Raw genomic sequence first — 22,305 nt, forward strand, 5'->3', positions numbered from 1 at the left:
CCACTAAGATCAGGAACAAGACAAGGCTGCCCACTCTCACCACTCTTATTCAACATAGTTTTGGAAGTTTTAGCCACAGCATTCAGAGAAGAAAAAGAAATAAAAGGAATCCAAATTGGAAAAGAAGAAGTAAAGCTGTCACTGTTTGCAGATGACATGATACTATACATAGAGAATCCTAAAGATGCTACCAGAAAACTACTAGAGCTAATCAATGAATTTGGTAAAGTAGAAGGATACAAAATTAATGCACAGAAATCCCTGGCATTCCTGTACACTAATGATGAAAAATCTGAAAGTGAAATCAAGAAAACACTCCCATTTACCATTGCAACAAAAAGAATAAAATATCTAGGAATAAACCTACCTAAGGAGACAAAAGACCTGTATGCAGAAAATCATAAGACACTGATGAAAGAAATTAAAGATGATACAAATAGATGAAGAGATATACCATGTTCCTGCATTGGAAGAATGAATAAATGACTCTACTACCCAAAGCAATCTACAGATTCAATGCAATCCCTATCAAACTACCACTGGCATTTTTCACAGAACTAGAACAAAAAATTTCAAAATTTGTTTAGAAAAACAAAAGACCCCGAATAGCCAAAGCAATCTTGAGAACGAAAAATGGACCTGGAGGAATCAGGCTCCCTGACTTCAGACTATACTACAAAGCTACAGTAATCAAGACAGTGTGGTACTGGCACAAAAACAGAAAGATAGATCAATGGAACAGGATAGAAAGCCCAGAGATATACCCACGCACATATGGTCACCTTATCTTTGATAAAGGAGGCAGGAATGTACAGTGGAGAAAGGACAGCCTCTTCAATAAGTGGTGCTGGGAAAACTGGACAGGGACATGTAAAAGTATGAGATTAGATCATTCCCTAACACCATACACAAAAATAAGCTCAAAATGGATTAAAGACCTAAATGTAAGGCCAGAAACTATCAAACTCTTAGAGGAAAACATAGGCAAAACACACTATGACATAAATCACAGCAAGATCCTTTTGGACCCACCTCTTAGAGAAATGGAAATAAAAAGAAAGATAAACATATGGGACCTAATGAAACTTCAAAGCTTTTGCACAGCAAAGGAAACCATTAACAAGACCAAAAGACAACCCTCAGAATGGGAGAAAATATTTGCAAATGAAGCAACTGACAAAGGATTAATCTCCAAAATTTATAAGCAGCTCATGCTTCTCAATAGCAAAAAAACAAACAACCCAATCCAAAAATGGGCAGAAAACTTAAATAGGCATTTCTCCAAAGAAGATATACAGACTGCCAACAAACACATGAAAGAATGCTCAACATCATTAATCATTAGAGAAATGCAAATCAAAACTACAATAAGATATCATCTCACACCATTCAGAATGGCCATCATCATAAAATCTAGAAACAATAAATGCTGGAGAGGGTGTGGAGAAAAGGGAACACTCTTGCACTGCTGGTGGGAATGTGAATTGGTACAGCCACTATGGAAAACAGTATGGAGGTTCCTTAAAAAACTAAAAATAGACCTACCATATGGCCCAGCAATCCCACTACTAGGCATATACCCTGAGAAAACCATAATTCAAAAAGAGACATGTACCAAAATGTTCATTGCAGCTCTATTCACAATAACCTGGAGCTGGAAACAACCTAAGTGTCCATCATCGGATGAATGGATAAAGAAGATGTGGCACATATATACAATGGAATATTACTCAGCCATAAAAAGAAATGAAACTGAGCTATTTTGTAATGAGGTGGATAGACCTAGAGTCTGTCATACAGAGTGAAGTAAGTCAGAAAGAGAAAGACAAATACTGTATGCTAACACTTATATATAGAATTTAAGAAAAAAAATGTCATGAAGAACCTAGGGGTAAAACAGGAATAAAGACACAGACCTACTTGAGAATGGACTTGAGGATATGGTGAGGAGGAAGGGTAAGCTGTGACAAAACGAGAGAGAGGCATGGACATATATACAGTACCAAACGTAAGGTAGATAGCTAGTGGGAAGCAGCCGCATAGCACAGGGAGATCAGCTCGGGGCTTTGTGACCGCCTGGAGGGGTGGGATAGGGAGGGTGGGAGGGAGGGAGACGCAAGGGGAAGGGATGTGGGAACAGATGTATATGTATGACTGATTCACTTTGTTATAAAGCAGAAAGTCATAATAAATAAATAAATAAATGAAATAAAACAGTGAAATATTAGAGAAGCTACAAAATACCAGGTAGAAAAAGGTATTATTTTATTTTGCCTTAGTATGCTTAAGAAGTGAGTGTGATGCCCAATTACAGCTGGGCAAGAAAACAGCTTCTATCCAGTGAAAATGTTTCTCAAAGCTCTTTGAGGCAGAGGAGAGACATTCTCTGTAAAATTGAGTGCAGAGGTTATTGGTTGAAATAACGTTTGGAAACATATTTTCCAAACTGTTTTTAAGGTCTGGGTATTTACTATTATTGATTGATATTTGCTTGAATATTTAAGAACAGACACGTAGAAAAAGAGAAGTACACATGTACTTTCAGTGACCAGCAAACAAAATGAACATTTTGTATACGAATAATACAGTATGGATTTTCTAGTACTGACTTCTGAGGAAAGATTGCCCAAGGACAGCATACGTACTTGAGGAAAGAAAAATAAGTTTGGCTTTTATCTTTATTATGAAATCTGAGCTTAGATTGTTCTCACTGGTTCCCACTTTCAAAGAACTTGTATGATTCACAGTATTTCTCTAATGATGTTGAAAAAGGAGAAGTAGTTGGTAAAAATCATTTGGATCCTATAATAATATTGATTCTTTTTTTTTCTTTTTTTGGTTTCTCATTTGTTGTTTACTTATTTTTTTATTGAAGTATAGTTGATTTACAATGCTGTGTTAATTTCTGCTGTATAAACAAAGTGATTCAGTTTTATATATATATATATATGCACACACATACACACATTCTTTTTTAAAATATTCTTTTCCATTATGATTTATTATAGGATACTGAATATAGTTCTCTGTGCTGTATAGTAGGACCTTGCTGTTTATTGATAACATCGATTCTGTATGTGCTTTATCATTGTTTCATTTCTTCCATAATGGAAAATAAAGGTAAGATAATGATAACATCTTAAAAAAAAAAACTGGATCTTACATCATTCATTCTTCCAAAGTCTATTATTTATAAAATGAAATTTACCTTTTGTACATAAAAGTCAGATTTTAAGACTCAGAAATCCTTTTGTCTAAGTAAAGTATTTTCTGAGAATTTCAAGTCTATTTTGAAAACTTAAGTACTGATAATTGTCTCATTTCTTTCTCTTTGCTTTCCTATTGTAACCTTACGCTGAGTGCCCATAGAGAAGTTTTGCTGGTGACTGAACAATTGAAGAAAGGATGGGAGTAAAAAGGAATGAATATATGTACACATAGACAAACATATGCGTGCACATAAGCATACATATTTATATAAAGAATAGAAAAATCAATTCAACAAAAGGTTTTAGTAGCTATCTATACATTTTCCCCCATATTTCCTAAATGCCTAGAAGGAACATGTTTCATATCATCAGAAAAAGAAAATGATATATAAAAATAAATCAGTGAGCAAGGTCTCTGAAGCCCATCATCACCACACACAGTGAAGGAGGTAGAGGAAGGGACCCAAGCCTTCTGCTGGCCTCACTCAAGAATCTCCTCTCCTCAATCTCTGTGTTACATGATCTTTGACCCTATTGACCACTCTCTTCTTGAAACCCTCTCCTTTCCTCGGCTTTCAGAGCACCAAGCTCTCTTAGCTCTTTTCCTAGTTCTCTCATCTATCTAAAACCTAGACCTCAAGTCTGAGTCTGTTGCTGTAATAAGATGAGACATTTGGGCGTCCTGGGAGGGAAACAGGGTAATTTGCATGAAGGAGTAATGTCAAAGTTTGTGGCCAGAGGATTTACTATGGTAATAAAGATGATGACACATTTACTTGAATCTGACAGGCTCTGTGACTACTTTGACAGATACGGCAGAAGTGACACTGAGGGGTGAGTCTTTAAAACTCTGGCAGCTTCCATGTCTGTCAGGGGGAGCCCTTTCTTTAGGAGCCCTGAGCCACAATGAGAAAGGTGAACTAGTCTGAGAATAAATACTCTGCTGCAAGGAGCCCAAACGAACCACAGAGTATGCCATTTGGAGAGAGATAGTATGAAATGGTGGTTATTTTAAGCCACTAAATTTTGGGTAGTTTTTATGCTTAATGGATAATTAGAACAGATTCCCCCCAATAAAAGGGACCTAATACTACTGTAGCTCACTAGGAGAAGCAACAGTAGGAATTATCTTCATAACATGTTCCAGAATTTCTGTGAGGGAAGGGGGCTTTTTTGTTTAGGAAAATACCTTGATAAGCCAGTTAGGACTAGAAGGTGAGAACCTAAGGGGATTCGTTGGTACAGAGAAATAAAAAGATATAACTAAACCACTTTGAATTGAAAATGGACAGGAATTTGGAGGCAGGGAAGAGCAAGAACAGAGAAGTACATAGTGTTAAGGGAAGAGAGACAGAAGAGGGGCAAGTAATGTGGCTGGAAGTTAGAACCCAAGTTGCAGAAATGACTGAAAGACTTTAAAAACACGAGCATCTAAGAAATTTGATTTGGTTCCATATTTGTGATGAAAATCTCTCCATTTCTGCAGAACTTCCATCAAATGTGCTACCAGTATTAGATACCATTTGTTACATTTTTTTTTAAATGGTAGAAATTGAGAAAAATGTCTGAGTGCCACACTCAGGCAGACTTGGTGAGAACAGACACAACAGGGACCAGTTCCTACACTGAATTACTTTAGGATAGTGGTTCCCAACAGGGAGTGAATTTGCCCCCCAGGGAACATTTAGTATTGTCCAGAGACACTTTTAATTGTCATGACTGGGGACAAGGCAGTCATGACATTCAGACTAACATTGGGTGGGCAGATTCTGGGGATGCTGCCAAAAATTCCTACAATGTACTAGACAGCCAGCCACAATAAAGAAGTGTCCCACCTAAAATGTCAATAGTTCCAGGGTTGAGAAATCCTGATTTAGGGGACACAAAAGTTCTGAGTCAGATGTGTCCGTAAGAACCCGAGTCTCCCACAGAATTTATAGAAATCTTGGAGAAGATGTTAGACTTTCTACAATTCATGGAATATAATTTGAATCAGTCTTATCTAAATTATCAGGGCAGGATTGTTCTGTTCAACATCTGGGTTATGGCATCAAATAAGAAAACTGAATTCGTTATGGCTCTTATTTGCAAGTAACAGAAACTAACTCTGGGGAAATTGAGCAGGAAAGGAATGTATCGAGCAATACTGAGCAGCTCATAGAATCTCTGGAAGAGCCTGGGAACATGGCTTGTTCTTTTCTGAAAAGCATACTGCAGAGCCCGTCCATGGAAACAGTGGGGCTCCCATCACTGGCACAGACACTGCTGGAATGAAGGAAGTATGGATGTACTAGAAATTATGATAGGATGGATTTTTCAAAAGAGGAAGGGGAAAAGAAACAACAAAGAAGTTTATTTAAAAAATATATAAATGTCTTGCAGCCTTAACATTTAAAAAATGAAAACTCAGCCATTTGGATTTAAAGCTTCATTGCCATCTTTGACCCCGTAATCACAATCCAAGTCAGAACATATTTGGATAATTACACTTCCTCCTAACTGGCTCTCTGTTTTCAGTCTCCCACCTTTAACGAATCTTACTCTCCACTGGAAGATTAACCTCCATAGAGCACCATTTGGATCATGGTGCTTTCCCACAAAGAAATTACATGTAAGTCCTTTTGCCAAAATAAAAATATCCAAATATAATTTGACATCTTCAAAACACTCTGTGATCTCCTCTAAACCTACTTTTCAGTTTTCTCTTCCATTACTCTTCCAAGCAAATGGTTTGCAAATTGAGCCCTTAATATACCATACATATCCAAGTTACTGTATGACCTGGAGAAAATTAACATATTTCTCTGAACTCATAAGAATAGAACATGGAAATCATATAGTCTACACTGCTCATTGGTAGAATAGACCATGGAAGTCATATGGTCTTCACTGCTCATTGGTAGCACTGGTAGTTGTAAACCCAGTGTCCTGAGGTAACTGGAAGGTAAGCACTAAAGCACAGTCTTTCTCATGTCTTTTTGGCTGATGCAGTGGGATTAATTTCCAAGTCCAACCCTTTATCAAACAGATCTCGAAGATGCAACCCAGCATGTAGAAGGCTGCACTTCAAAATAACCTTTCTTCCAGGGCTCTTAAAAGAGCCAGGCCTTATTAACAGTCCCATAGAACAATCCTAAAAGTTAAAAATACTTCAATCTATTTCAGTCTCTCTACATAGAGTGTATATTTTAATGCAGCAGGTATGAATCTCAGACTGTAAACTTAGCTGTGTGATAAATATTACATTTCTTTAAATCAACTGAATTTTAACTCTGAGCCCTCATATAGCTGGTGTCTGGGAAATTCAATCTCTGCCAATACGGTGGTTCTCCTGTTATGGAGAATAAAATTAGGTTACTCTCCCATTATGGAGAATAAAATAAAAGTAGGGGGACTTCCCTGGTGGTCCAGTGGGTAAGTCTCCACACTCCCAATGCGGGGGGCCGGGATTCAATCCCTGGTCGGGGAACTAGATCCCACACGCACACTGCAACTAAGAGTCCGCATGCCGCAACTAAAAGATGCCACATGCCACAACTAAAAGATCCCATATGCTTCAGTGAAGATCCCACGTGCCACAACTAAGACCCAGTGCAGCCAAAATAAATAAATATTTTTAAATAAATAAATAAAATAAAAGTAGGTTTCATGGTGTTTTAGAAACAGATGGACATAAGAAGTAATCTAAAACTGTAAATTCAATGGAAATATAGGTAGTAATACTTAAATAGAAGAAAATATCTCATTCTTAGAGAATAATAACATTGTTATTATTATAGCTAATGCTTATAATGGGAGAGACAGGCAGTCAGAATAACTGTCCACCTTCTCCTCTGTAGTTCTCAGCTTTACTGGTGGTTATATTGGCTGTAGGACTAGGTTCTGGCCAATAGAATGTGGGCAGAAGTGAACTTTGACCCTATTGACCACTAGTGGTCACACTCTCAAGTCATTTCTAGCCCTTAAAAATCATACCAGACAATCCTCCATGCTCACCAAAGTGACCTTGAAGGTCACATGTTTCAGATGGTATAGGCTCAGGTGGGAAGCACCCTGGGTGTCCAAGTCAGCTGACTTCAGGAGAGACACCCACCCCAACCAGTGCACATCAGACTGTCATGTGAGAAGGGAATAACTCTATTGTGATTAAGTCCTTGAAATGTGGGAGTTTATCTTCTAGAGCAGCCTATCCCATCCTATCTCAACTAATAGAATTATTAAGTGCTTACTATGTACCAGGCACTGCTTTAAATGCTTCATATGTATTAACTTATTTTGTGATGAGATAGACATATTAACAGGTATTGTAACATCATGGTAGTAGAATGATGCAGAAGTACAAACCTAAAATGGCCATTGACCATACACATACATCACATACATCCTTACAGTATTTCTTCCCCCATCCTTTCTGCTCATCTAAATCTCACCCATCCTCAAGGAGGGAACAAAATGGCAAGCTGGGTAGAGTAAAGGAAACAAAGGAAGAAGAGGTTCTAATTTGTGTTTCTTTAATACAAATAGGTAAATCTAATCCTGCTTGTTAAGAACTTCTTGGGGGCTGTGCATTCCTATCATCTCTCCTCCTGGTGTAACCCTGTAAATGAATCACTGTATGCAGATTCTTTTTGCCTTCTCTAAATGCAAACACCATTGCTGCTAAAGTGGGTCTCCAGCCTGGGAGATGGTGGATCTCACTCTTCTGGTGGTATTTGTAAACCAGATCAGGATTATAGCAGTTGTAGCGGGCTGCTGTGTCAACTGCTCATCTTGGCCCTTCCCACTACAAAAGAAACTAAGACCACCCAAGGTATGAGGGAGTGAGGAGGCTGTCAACAGCAAGAAGGATGTGAGAGCTAGCTCCTCTTCAAGGCACACAGTTCAATCTTCTCCTGCTGAGGAGGATGCCAGCAAGCTGGAAAGGCATCTGGTGCAGATACTACAAGAATGGATTACCATGCAGTGTTACTTAAAGGCAAGTAAATGTTTTATTTCTTGAACAGGCCACACTTGGGAATAGGGTGGTGGTAGAGGACATGTTATTGATCTAAAAGGGAAGCAAGGAGGAAATGTTCCAAATTGTAGAGAAAAATGCCTCTAAGCAGGGGTAAGAAATCTCAGAACCTGAGGAGTGGAGAAAGGGATATTCTGCAGGCTTTGGACATGACATTGGGCCAAAAGAGGACATGGCCAGGGACTTCCCTGGTGGCGCAGTGGTTAAGAATCTGCCTGCCAATGCAGGGGACGTGGGGTTCGATCCCTGGTCCAGGAAGATCCCACATGCCGCGGAGCAACTAAGCCCGTGCACCACAACTACTGAGCCTGTGCTCTAGAGCCTGCAAGCCACAACTACTGAGGCTGCATGGCACAGCTACTGAAGCCCATGCACCTAGAGCCCATGCTCCACAACAAAGAGAAGCCACAGCAATGAGAAGCCCACACACTGCAACAAAGAATAGCCCCCACTCGCTGCAACTAGAGAAAGCCCGTGAGCAGCAACGAAGACCCAACACAGCCAAAAATAAATAAATAAATGTATTTAAAAAAAAAAAAAAAAGAGGACATGGCCATATAAGTGGTCAGAGATATAGGAAACTTCAAAACAAAGAAAAAAACTAAATGGCACAAGTTTTCAATTATGGAAAGGTAGAAGAAGAGAAGTAGTGTGTTACTCAAGCATAAATGTGCACACCAGTGTTGTCCTGGGAAATGTTTAGCAACTAGCTCTACCAAAAAACTATGCATCCATATGCATAGTATCATTATAAACTTTACTAGGAATAAGTGCTTGATTATTTTGATTACTATGGATACTAAAGAACTTACTATCAATTACTAAAGATACTAAAGAAGTTGCTCACATCACTGGCCTATGAGTTTACATCTGACATGAATATAAGTTGATATTCTCTATATACTAACAAGTAAGAGAAATGTGAAACAACAAAGACATATGTTAGAACTTGAATCATCCATGATGATGTTCAAGACTTCTTTCATGAATCAGATAACAGATTTTGTGTGTGTGTGTGTGTGTGTGTGTGGTACGTGGGCCTCTCACTGTTGTGGCCTCTCCCATTGCGGAGCACAGGCTCCGGACGCGCAGGCTCCGGACGCACAGGCTCAGCGGCCATGGCTCACAGGCCCAGCCGCTCCACGGCATGTGGGATCCTCCCAGACCGGGGCACGAACCCGTGTCCCCTGCATCAGCAGGCGGACTCTCAACCACTGAGCCATCAGGGAAGCCCCAGATAACAGATTTTTAAATACTGGAAGAATATTTCCTCAACGTTCTGTGCTATTCACAATGGAACAGGCACAGATACAACACACTTTTAAATTGAACCTACAGTATTACCATTTCTCCATCACTTTCTTAAGACTAAACAGTCAACAAAATAATAAATCAAGCCTTGATTGCTAGAGTTTGCTGATTTCTGTGGTGGTAGTAGTAGTATTTTTTATTAGGGGTAAACTAATTACAAACTACCAACAAGATGTCACTGAATGCAGAGTTGGGAAGAGATACACAGTAGCACACTATTTCCACCAGACGGATGTAATAGACATAATAAATAACTATACGTGTAGAAAATAGTTCTGTACAATTAATGGTCATAGGTAATTTCTGGAGTTCACCCAAATCCCTAGTCTTCATGATGCTTTTGAATCTGATGGATCTGCTGTTTCTGATCATGCTTAGGTGGAATTTTATGGCAGCTGAGACCCCTCAGAGGTCTTAATCTCTCCCAAGTACAGGACAGGTAGTTAGGGGAGAACATTCTCCTCTCTCTGGCCTCTAGGATCTCTACCCTCCAACTTTTGCTTCAACTCTAGGAATCTCTACCATCCAACTTTTGCTTTTCCAAGGCCCTTTCTCTACTCCAGGCCTCCTCGTAAAATCCTAACACTGGACTTAAGCTTTCATAGAAAGCTTTCACCAGGAGAGCCTTTGAATTCCCCATACTTCCTTCCTCCTAATATATGTGAGGCAAGGAAATTACAAAAGCTGCCTGCCTTTTCAATGGCAGAAGGGAAATAGAAGTCTGGGAAAAACAGTATAAATTCAATTTTCAAAAATACATTTCAAAAATGTATTCCAGGGCCTCCCTGGTGGCGCAGTGGTTGAGAGTCCGCCTGCCGATGCAGGGGATACGGGTTCGTGCCCCGGTCTGGGAGGATCCCATATGCCGCGGAGCGGCTGGGCCCGTGAGCCATGGCCTCTGGGCCTGCACGTCCGGAGCCTGTGCTCCGCAACGGGAGAGGCCACAGCAGTGAGAGGCCCGCATACCGCAAAAAAAGAAAAAGAAAAAAAAAAAAAATGTATTCCACCTCACAGTTTGTCCAACTAAAGCAAGGCTTCAGTTTGAACATCTACAAGACCAATAAGGTCTATATTTGACTATCCGTCCTTGGTGCAGCTTATTTCTAATTAATTACTAAAATACTTGTGAAAATGCAACAAAAATATGAAAATTTATAACAGTGACAAAAAAACCCAAACCTTTAGCCAGAATTGTGGAGGAATAACCACTAAGTACAAGGTATATACAGCAGAATTAAAGATTTTAGTCATTGGTTAATACATACTTTGTGATAGAAAACTAGAAGAGCAAGGAAGAAAACACAAAATGAAGCCTGTGAAAAAAATGTTATAGAAAAGAATGTAGGGAGATATATGTAAGGAGGGAGCATGGTGCCTAGCACATTGGATGAGTGTCCACTGGTGATAGTAATCACAATAGTTGTAATAGAAAATCCAGAGGAAAATCATATCCATGATTTTACTGTCTATGAGTTTATTTACTATAGGGACAAGAAAAAAATTTAGACAATAATTTTGCATCTTTAAGATAATGAAAAAACTTGACCTCTAAGGTACAGGCAGAGAAAGCAATAAAGATAAGTGATGGAAATATAACAAGATTTACAAGGCAGAAGAATATTAAAAAGTACTTAGAAGTCAGGAAAGGCAACAGTACCACTGCAGAAAATGACATTTGTGGACATGGAATGCAAATTTGAGATTTCTTTTTAGACAGCAGGAAAAAATGACAAATGTATAAAAATCATTAAAAATAAGAAAATGATAAATATGAAAACAAAGATTAGAAGTACAATTTTAAAACTACAGCTATTCCCAGGTGTGGCTGGGTGGGATAAACTTGATACTTCAGACACACACACACACACACACACACACACCCCTCAGTATCAGAGAGAGATCAGTCAAAAGAATTTAAATGGAGCTGTCTAGTAGGCAGGATAATGCCTCCCACAAAGAAGTCCACATCCTAATCCCTGGAACTTGTGAATATGGCAAAGAGGAATTAAGGATGCAGTTGAAATTAAGGTTGTTAATCATTTGACTTTAAAATAGGAAGATAGGGGCTTCCCTGGTGGCGCAGTGGTTGAGAGTCTGCCTGCCGATGCAGGGGACGCAGGTTCGTGCCCCGGTCTGGGAAGATCCCACATGCCGCAGAGCAGCTGGGCCCGTGAGCCATGGCCACTGAGCCTGCGTGTCCGGAGGCTGCGCTCTGCAACGGGAGAGACCACAACAGTGAGAGGCCCGCGCACCGCAAAACAAAAATAAAAATAAAAGTTTAAAATAGGAAGATAATTCTAGATTATATGGGTGGGACAAATGTAATCACAAGGGTCCCTAAATGTGGAAGAGGGAGAAGAGTTAGTGTCAGAGTGATGCTCTGTTAGGAAGATTCAGGCAGCTACTGCTGGCTTTAAAGGCAGAAATGAGCCAGAGCCAAGGAATGAGGGCAGCCGCTAAAAGCTGGAAAAGGCAAAGCCAACAGGCAAATCGGATTCTTCCCTAGATCCCCCAGAAACAATCCAGCACTACAGACATTTTGTTTTTAGCCCAGTGAGACCCATTTCTTACTTCTGACCTCCAGAATTGTTTGGAGTAATTTATTACAGCAGCCATAGGAAACTAATACAGCTGGAATAACTTCTACACAGCACATAGTCTATTTGCCTTTCATAGTCATTCTTTGCTCCTCATTTTTACACTGATGAGACTGCCTGTCAAATGCATTTTATTTCCCTTCTTGTATTATTTTTACAAGAATCATATGATACAGTTTAAAACTTTTATAATGAAAAATTTTAAACACATACAAAGTGAACAGAAAATTATATAAATGAATTGTGTGTGTGTATATAATGACTCATACCCACCACCCAGCTTCCACAATTATCAACATTTTGCTATTCTTGTTGCATCTAATCTCCCTGCTTCAACCTTCCTCACTCAATTATTTTTTACAGATTTATGCAAAATGTAAATGTATGTATCTGAAATTTGAAATGCACAAATCTTAGCTGTACATTTTGATAAATGGATACATCCAGGTCATCCAGACTCCTATCATATGAACATTTCCATTTCCCTAGAAAGTACCCCAATGTTCCTTTCCCACTCTCAACACCCATTTTCCATGTTCTAGAGCATCACATGAAAGAAATATCCTCTTTTGAGTTAAGCATGTCTGTTAGACTCATTCATGTTGTTACCAGTATCGATAATTCATTCCTATTTGTTGTTGAGTAGTATTTCCTTGTATAAATTTTCTTATCCATTTTCTTGTTGATGAACATTTGGTTTGGTTCCAGTTCTTGGCTATTGTAAATAAAGCTGCTGGGACATTTTTATACAAGCCTTCTTTGCATACATGTGTTTTTATTTCTCTTAGATAAATCCCTAATAGTGGAATTGTTGGACCAAAGGGGAGGTGTATGTTTAGCTTTGTAAGAAACTGTCAAATATTTTTCCAAAGTGGTTGTACCATTTTACATACCCATCAGCAGTGCCTGAGAGTTCTTCATCAAACTTGGTATTGTCATTCTTTTTCATTTTAGCAGCTTAGTGGAGATATATTGGTATCTTGTGGTTTTAATTTGCATTTCCCTGATGACTAATAACATTGTGCACTTCACTTATGTGTTCCTTGGTTATTTATATATATCTTCCTTTGTTCAGTGTTTGTTTGAAATTTTTTGCCCATTTTTAATTGGGTTGTGCCTTAGTCAATTAGGGCTGCTATAACAAAATGCCATAAACTGGGTAGCTTATAAAGAACAGAAATTCATTTTTCATAGTTTTGGAGGCTGGACAGTCCAAGATCAAGGTGCCAGCATGGTCTCTTTCTAGTCGGTGAGATCCTGCAACCTCTGCCTCCGTCTTCACATTGCCTTCTCCTCTGTGTGTACCTGTGACATCTTCCTCTTGTAAGGATACATGTACTGGCATTTAGGGCCCACCTGGATAATCTAAAATATTGTACTATTCACATCTCAAGATCCTTAATATAACATCTGCAAAGACCCTTTTTCCAAATAAGGTAACAATTACAAGTTCCAAGGCTTAGGACCTGATATCTACACAGGTGTTTTTGCAAATATATAGCAACACAATTATTTTTTTATATTCACCTTGTATTCTGAGACTCTTCTTACCTCATTAATTATATCTAGTGGCTTATTTTTTCTTATTGATTTCTTAAGGTTTTCAGTGTGAACAATCACTTGAAAATGTTATGCCTTATATTTCTTTTTCTTGCATTATTTCACTGCATGTAATACTTTTAGTCTTAAAATATAAACATTATAAAATAATGTGGATTTAATCATTTGTAAATAATTTCAAGTTCTTGCACAGTTTTCCAAAGGTTAATGTGATTCAGTTTGGGACTTCCCTGGAGGTCCAATGGTTAAGACTCCACGCTTCCACTGCAGAGGAATTAAGATCCCGCATACAGCAGCCAAGAAATTAAAAAGTTTTTAAAAAAGTGATTCAGTTTCACCTTTATAAAGACAATTCTCAAATCTGTATTGCAAGCCTTACCTCCTTCTGGAATCCCAGGACTTGATTTCTAAGAGCCTCATAGATTTTTCAACCTAGGTAACTCATTAATGCCTCAGCATTAATCATCAATCCAAAACCAGCATTATCATATCTCCACTCCAAATTAGCTTCCCTATATCTGTGACTGTCACTAGCACTGTTGATTCACTACAGCTTGAAATACTAGTCATCTTTGATTCCTGTACCTAGTTTCTGCATTTAGTTTTCCATTGCTTTAAATATTCAAAAATATTCTTTTAAATGATCTCTCACCTCTATCCCCATCGCTGTACTTAGCTCAGACCCCTCACACTTGACTTTCTCATCTAGCCTTCCCAACCTTCAATCTCTCTCTTTACAAATTCATCCTTTTCTGTTTTTTTCCCCCAGAATTATCTTCCTTAAGCCCACTTGATTAAGCTATAGTTCTGCCCTGTAGCAGAACTTCCACCCCTTACTAGGTCCTCATTATGTACTCAATCATTGTTTACCTTTGTAAACATTGTTTACCTTTTTAGGTATGTGTCTCCCTAGCCAGACAATGGTTACTTGAGAGCAGGGCTGGGTTTTTCTCTTTTTAAAAAATATATCCATGTATACATGTGTGTGTGTATATATGTATATATATACACACATATATGTGTGTGTGTATATATGTATATATACACACACATATATATGTGTGTATATATATATATATATATATATATATATATATATATATATATAATCCAAATGAGGATTTTTAGGAAATCATTTATAGTTTGTTGATGAGGATTATGACATGCTTTTCTGAAGGGTGGGAAGAGTTTGATAAGCCTCATGGTGCAGCTATGTGTGACTTAGCTAGTTTCCCTGCTCCAGGAAAACACAGAGAAAGACTGCAGTGTCATGGGAACTTGGGCGTCTCCCAGGAAGAACTTGGCAAAAACTTCTATTGTAAAAATTTTAATACAAAACTTAAGAAAACAAATACAAATATTTCAGCTTCCATTAACATCTCCCTTTCTGAAGATCCCTGATTCTCTGAAAAAATGTCTTTTTGCAGGTAAATATATTAATAAATGTTTTGGGAATTTTAACTTGTGCACTGCTCAATTTCCATCTGAACCTGAGAGTTTAAAATAGTAAAATTATTTCATGACTTCTGGACCAGAAAAACATTTTTAACATCTATTTCCTTAAGTAAATAATATACATGTTAACAAATTCAGAGTATAAAAGGATTTACAGTGAAAGTAAGCCTCCTTTCCACTCACGACTCACCATCCTCAAGTCCTTCCCCAGACCCTTCCTGTAAAGGAAAAACAGTCCTCCTGTGTCTACTCCTGATAATCTCTGAATCCTCTGCTTTATTTCTGACACTTCTAGTCACCAAAAGTCAGTGAGGGTGGTGGGGATTGGAATGGTTCCCTCACATCAAGCAATTTTCAGATTCTCCAGACACCAGCTGGGTGTTCTATAATTTAATTCAATTGTGACACTATCTACTTGGAGATAGCATCAGATCCTACAGGTTAGGGGCTCAGCTCCACAAGACTGGTTCCCTACCCCCTCACTTCAGATCCAATCACAAGTCCAGGTTGTTACTGTTACCAAACAAAATTTGGGTCCACTTGCCCGCAGTGCAACAAAGCCAATCTACTGACACCAGGTTGCGGTGAAGGAAAGTATAGCATTTATTTTCAGGGTGCCAAGCAAGGAGAACAGGCAGCTCATGCTTAAAAGACCCAATCTCCCTGATGGCTTCCAGGAAGGTTTTTAAAAGCAACATCTGGGTTGAGGGTTGCAGCTCGTGAACTTTCGTCTGATTGGTGGTGAGGTAACAGGATGAAGTTTCGGGAAACTTACTCATCAACCTTCTGGTTGCAACCATTCTGGGGTTCACTGCTTGTGGTCAGCATGTAGTCACCATTCTGCACCTGGGTGAGGGTCTTAGTTTCTGCAGAACAACTCAAAGATATGCATCAGATGGTTATGTGTATCCCTTGAGGATGAAATATGACTCTGTTTTATCACTGAACTATTTGCTTTTCCTTTGTTTTTGTATTCCCTCACTTCCCTAATTAGTAATTGCTTGAGTCTGCAAAGTGGAACTCAAAGAAGGCCGGGAGACTAAAGCCTTTTTCTATAAACAAGAAACAGGGGCACAGAGAGGCTTTTGTACCCAGGAGGGCCTCATTGGGTTAGGTGTTAAATCTAGGTTTGGTATCATGGGCTTTAGCATAAGTGACACTGTTTGGGGCCTGTGGTTTTTCTCTTTAACAGCAACAAGTTCAATATTATTTTTAAAACATCAAATAAGCTAACACAAGCCAAACAAAACAGGTCAGGGGGATGAATTTGGACCAATGGTGGCATTTTGATTACACAATATTCTGCCCCTTTATTCTCATGTGATACTACATATTGGAAATTGTTCCTTATCAGGACAAAGAGATCTAACTCATAGACTTTCATGGCTAGTATGAATATAATTTATTTAACTATTTCTATTTCTGGCTATTTTTCTTATTAAATTAATTAAACAAAAAGGTCATTAGACAAGATGGTTCTAATGTCTTGGCAGTGTCGAGGAGGAAGAAATTTTCCTCTACCCTTCTAGGTTCTTCTGTCTGGCTTTGAAATGGAGCAGGACGCTGTGGGGCCCTCCTGGTACAAAAGCCTTTCTATATCCCCCATTTCTTGTTTGTAGGAAAAAAGCTTCAGCCTCCTAGAGCTTCCCTCAGTTCCAAAGGGCAGATTCAAACAGTTTCTAATTAGGGAAGGAAGGGAATGCAGAAACAAAGAAGGAGCAATCAAGAGACAAGAGTGCAGCCATAAAGCAAGGTCCTGGTTCCTCCTCAAGGGATATACATAACTTTGAGTTCTTCTGTAGAAACTAAGGCCCCCACTCAGGTGGAGAATGGTAACTACAGGCTGAGTACAAGATTCATGGAACAGGGTCCTGTTACCTCACCACCAACCAATCAGAAAAAAGTCATATATCCTGCAGCCTTCATCCTGAATCTTGTTTATAAAACTTCTTCCCCCCAAACCATCTGGGAGTTTGGGTTTTCTGAGCACAAGCTGCCCATTCTCCTTTCATGGCCCTTTCAAGAAACCTTTCTCTACTCCAAACTTCTAGGTTTGTTTGGCATCACTGTGTGTTGGGCATGTGAACTTGTGCTCAGCAATAGTCTAATAATTAAGTTGACATGAGACAGATAAATAGGAGACAATCAAACAAAAGTTTAATCACATGTATACATGGGAGAGACCCGGAAAAACTGTGAATCGCCAAAATGACTGAAGCCTTACCTTAAATATCAGGACCATCCTCAGCTAAAGACAAAAGTAGATGTTGGGGATAGGGGCTTGGGACTTCAAAGGGGAGAAAGGAAATTCACATGGAATTTGAAAATTAAATATTTCCTAAATAAATGCTGGGCCATTCAGATACAAATGGATGGAGAGTAGATTCTGATCACTAAGAGTTTCCCCCACTGCACTTAGTCCGTATCTTTTACAGATATCTCTGGTGATAGCTCTATTCCTACAACAGGTCCTCTGTCTAAATTCCTTAGGCAGCTAAGGGGGAGGTAAAAAGAAAGACTTCCTGAGTCTTCTGTTTCTTAAAAATAATCAACTTAAATTAACCTCATGCCAAAGAGACACATTTTGTGGTGGCAAATTTTGTTCCCCTATAGCAGCCTACTAAGCAAAACAAAACCTAAGCCTCAACGTTAAGAAATCAAAATCTAAAACAACCAATCAGAAACAGCCAACTAGGCTTTCCCAAATAAGGTAACCACTTAAACTACAGCCAACCAAATAATTTCCTTTCTTCACTTCTGTGTCTTCTCCATAAAAGTGTCAATGGATGGATCACTTCTAACCAATTCTAGCTTTGTTACCGAATCCAATCTCACTCTGCTCGCCACACGACAGGCCAATAAATTGGGAGATGAGGTATTGAGGCAAGGAATAATGACTTTATTCGGAAAGCTGGCAGGCTGAGAAGATGGCGGACTAGGGTCCCCCAAAACCATCTTATCGGGGTCTGGATGCCAGTCTCTTTTATAGAATCAAAGAGGGAGAGGCGCCGAGGAAGTAAAGTAAAAAGGGCCATGAGTCTTGCAAAACATCTCCTCCCACGGCTTGCATTGAGGCGCGGTATGTTAATTTCTTCTTTCCTGCAGTCATTCACAGGTGGGCAGGGTCAGATTGTCTCCCTGTGTGCTGAACAAAGGAAGGCACTTCAGTTTAACATTCAGGCAGAGGGGCAGGGTTCCCTGAGGCAGGCCATTATATATGATTATAATAACAAAAGCAATGAAAAGTAAAGATGAAAGTCAAAGAAACAGATCCAGCATGGAGTCAAAATTGGCTCTTCTCTGTTACAGCTCGGTACTGCTTGATTTGAATAATTTTTGATCAAGTAAACCCTTCAATTTTTTATTGAGTCAGTTTATCTGTTAATGATGTTGATTCCGATCTTTTGCTCTTTCATACAATGCAGAAAGAAACAGCATGTATACATCTTTGCATGACTTGTAAGCAGATGAGGTAGAGGGTCTGGAGAAAGAAAACTACGTATGGCTTTCATGGCATTAGGGAAGGCATTTTGGGCCAAAGCCATTGTGTGATCTCAGCCTGGCCACAATGCTTGCCCTCAGGTCTCAGTAATTAACGATCTTAAGGGAACAAAAGAATGCAGAAACAAACAACTTTTATCAGGTAAGAGAAGTAACAATAGCAAAGAGAATGTATCAGTTGTAAAGACTCCCAGTTCTGTTTCACTGGTAAAGATTAGTCTGAAGCCTCAACCACTAGATCAACTGGCACCTAAGGGATGATGATGTTGACCTTTTCTGACCTGTGTGACTCCAATCAACTCAAGCTTGGACTCTATTGACTGCCCAACCCCTTCATAAACATGGACGTTCCCTTAGCTTACAACTTCCCAAATTTTGCTGTTGGAGGAATTACTGCTTTGGGAGATTCCCAGTTTTCTCCTCACTTGCTGCAAGGAATAAATACTTCCTTCTCCTGAACTTTGGCTTAGTTGTGTCTTTTGGCTTGACACCCACCAAGAGGAGAACCCAGTTTTTCGGAGAACAGATTCAGTATGCTAAATGCCTAGAAGTAGAATCACAAAACAAGGACTTTGTAAGATGTAAAGATAACCCATATATGAAAGGAGTTGCCATTAGTTGGTTTCCACTTTTTTTTTCCCATAAAACAACTGGAATTAACAGTAACAAAGGAATTTTTGCATAAATCTACAATCCTGGGAAAAGCCACATTTTGTACAGATCAATATAGCAAGTTCCCAGTTGTACTTGCCATTAAAACAGTCACCACACTAAATATAATAAAGAAAATCCCAGAGCCCTTCATTTGGGAAGTTTACTACCATAGGTTGGGTCTATATTTGGTGTTACTGTGAATGGATGCACACTGACTTATGAGTCTGATGATTACGGGAAAGGAATTTTGTGTGTAGCATGTGCCGGGGGGTGGAGTTCTTAAAATGAAGGGGGCATACCCAGCCCTCTGATATTGGGCCACTAATTGACTTCACTACCTTCCACAGGCCACATCCCTTGTATGGGCCCGTTTCCACATAAAACATAAAATGATAAGAGTTGGAATGGGAAAAGGGTATTTAAAGTCATAGAACTGACTTAGACTACTTAGAGAGATAATGAAGACAGAGAAGAGAAGGGGTCCAGAATCTCAAGAGATCCTACGTTTAGAGGCTGGGAGGAGGAAATGGCAAAGGAGACTGGGGAGTAGCAGGTCCTTGCGAAAATGTGAATGTGATGTCCTGAAAGCCAGGAGAGGGAAGCCGATTAAGGAGTGTGCTGAGATCCAATATTCTGAGCTGAACGCGGAGCAGTCCAGTGACCACTGGCAATATGGAATTGTTGGAGGCTTTGACAACAGCAATTTCAACAAATTAGTGTGATTGAAAGCCAGATGAAAGCCGGTTAAGGAGTAAATGAACAAAATCATTTTTGACGCCTTTATAAACTGCACAAGCTTGTCCCAAGCCCTTAGGTCTCCTAATTCATGACCCCTCTTAGGTCTGACCTTCAGAGATTCTAAAGCATTTAACTTGTCCAGTACTTCTCCAGCCTCCGGAGATTGCTCTAAGAATATGAAAGTACTTCGTAAACAAAGAGGCCAAACAAAGGAGCAGGGCAAAGGGGCAGCCGTGGGTTTTCATTATTCTATTACTCTTTCCCTGTACTGTATTCATTTTGTATTTCCTAGGCTCCTCTATGCTCCTGCAATACCAAATTTTCTAAATGGTAGCCACCCAGTAAGAATTTATCACTCCGTATTTCTCGTCCTTCAGCCCCTGCCCCACACCTAGACCCCTCCCCTCCCCAAGTCTTTAACCAGAGAGGCACGAATTCACCATTCCACTCTGGAAACAAAAAGGGAGGGGCGGGTCGGGGCGGGGTGGGGAGAGGGGAGGGGAGGGGAAAATACTGTGGTTCCTACAGAGGCTTTGACCGCATGCGTGAGTCCTCCCCCGGACCGTTTGTGCTGCCCTCCTAGGAAGAGGGGTGGGGTGGAGGTTTGCCCGACGGACCGAGTACGGGTGCCGAGCAGGCTCTCACGGAAGTCCGTTCGCCATTGGGAGGTCCGCAGTGGCTGGTCTGTGCCCTTGTTGCCGAGGGCCTCTTCTTGGGTCATTCCTGGAGTAGGAGCCGGACTGGGGCTGACACCGAGGCTCCCCCCGGCCGCCTCGGCGCCTGTGTGACCTCCTCGCCGGCGGGATGTGGCGACTACGCCGGGCTGCCGTGGCCTGGTAAGTGCGGGCTCCGACCTGGCCCCGTTATTTCCGGGGCCTCCAGAAAACGAGGTTGTCCCATCACGACATCCAGAATGTGCAGGTAACTCTCAGGCCAAGCAGAGAGCAGTTGGAGGATTCCGGGATATTTTTGAGGACCCGGAGTGACAGGAGCCCTGACTAGGTTTACCTAGGTGCTGGCCCCCGTACTGGCCCCTGTCCGTGTTCCTATGCCCCTCGGAAGATTCTGGGCGCTTTTCAGTCTTGGCCTTTTCTATTTTCCTTTTGTGCCTGCCCCTTTCACCCTTCTATCCTCGCTGTTTTCTCTGTCTCTGGTGGCTTCTTGTGTCTGTCCGGGCTCTATGACTCTAACCATGTGTCACCCTTGCCGCGTCTCTTAATTCTCACTGTCTTTTGCTTCTGCCTCCACGCCAGCTTACATTGCTTTTGCAGGTACCTGAGCTCTGCTCTCGGGGTGAAGGGGACTCTGCCTCTTTCCTTAGTACGCTGAGTGAACATGATTTGGGGTCAGATCTGGAGCGGTGACGCATACATGTAGTGTCAGAGATGGTGATTAGAGATATTATCTTAATAGCAGCTTTTTTCAGTGTTTAGGAAGGGAGACTTGCTTTTTGGATGTGAGGTGGTTAATGTAGCACCACCTTTCTAATCACTGTGTTATTGTTGCCCTGGTCTGTGTTATTCTAAACCGAAAATCATAGAAGTATTTACATTTCTATGGGTTACTGTGTGCATTTTAATGAAATTAAATTTGACTTTAATCTTTACACGTAGCTGTGTTCTAGTATCCGTGGACATCTTCAGGTTTAACTCATTGTTGCAGGCATTTGATGAGAAATAACATACATCAAGCAAGGTTGGAAAAAGTTGGTTTTCCTGAATTAACTCAGTCTCTAAACACCTGTTTTGAATTTTTTTCGGAATGTTTTTAAGTGGTGTAATTTATAGTGTTTATAAGTGAGGGGATCCATTTGTTTTATGAAGGTTAACTTGATTCTAAATTTAGAACGGAATGGCATACAATAGTTGAAGTTTCAGTCAATTAGAATAATTGAATAAGTTACTTCTAATGTCATGGAATTTTAATTTCTGAGTAAATCCACAGCGCTTGGTACTGAACTAAGTTATTTACAACCTTTTTATTTCTACTCCTCAGTATTTACTGGGGCAATATATTTAATTTTCTTTAAATAAGAAAAGACTTTGCAGAAAATAGCGTACTTTGTTGGAGCAATTAAGATATGTAGGAAAAACGTTAAGAATTGAGTTTCCAACCGACTAATTATCAACTGATAATTGTTTATTCAATTGGATGCTGTTGGCTAAATTGTTTCTAAAGTTACTATTGACTCTATAGTCATGGCTTAATATGTCTTATGTTGATAGCACAGTTTAGCTGCCTGCAGAAGTAGACATGCGGAAGGTCA

At 39.9% G+C, this 22,305-nt stretch overlaps 1 protein-coding gene across 5 annotated transcripts in view; it reads left to right on the forward strand.

The window, feature by feature from the left end:
* The first annotated feature begins 20,654 nt into the window (after window positions 1-20,654).
* Window positions 20,655-22,305, forward strand: part of OPA1 (OPA1 mitochondrial dynamin like GTPase) — a 92,409-nt gene continuing 90,758 nt past the window's right edge. For 4 of the 5 annotated variants that reach the window (XM_060099300.1, XM_060099302.1, XM_060099301.1 and 1 more), the window contains exon 1: window positions 20,655-20,875. In XM_060099300.1, coding sequence (XP_059955283.1) covers window positions 20,844-20,875 — 32 coding nt within the window. In that variant the 5' untranslated portion in view covers window positions 20,655-20,843. The remainder of the gene's footprint in view (window positions 20,876-22,305) is intronic. The other variant, XM_060099304.1, reaches the window with a different exon arrangement.

This window comes from Mesoplodon densirostris, chromosome 5 (assembly GCF_025265405.1).
Source record: "Mesoplodon densirostris isolate mMesDen1 chromosome 5, mMesDen1 primary haplotype, whole genome shotgun sequence".
Lineage (NCBI taxonomy): Eukaryota > Metazoa > Chordata > Mammalia > Artiodactyla > Ziphiidae > Mesoplodon > Mesoplodon densirostris.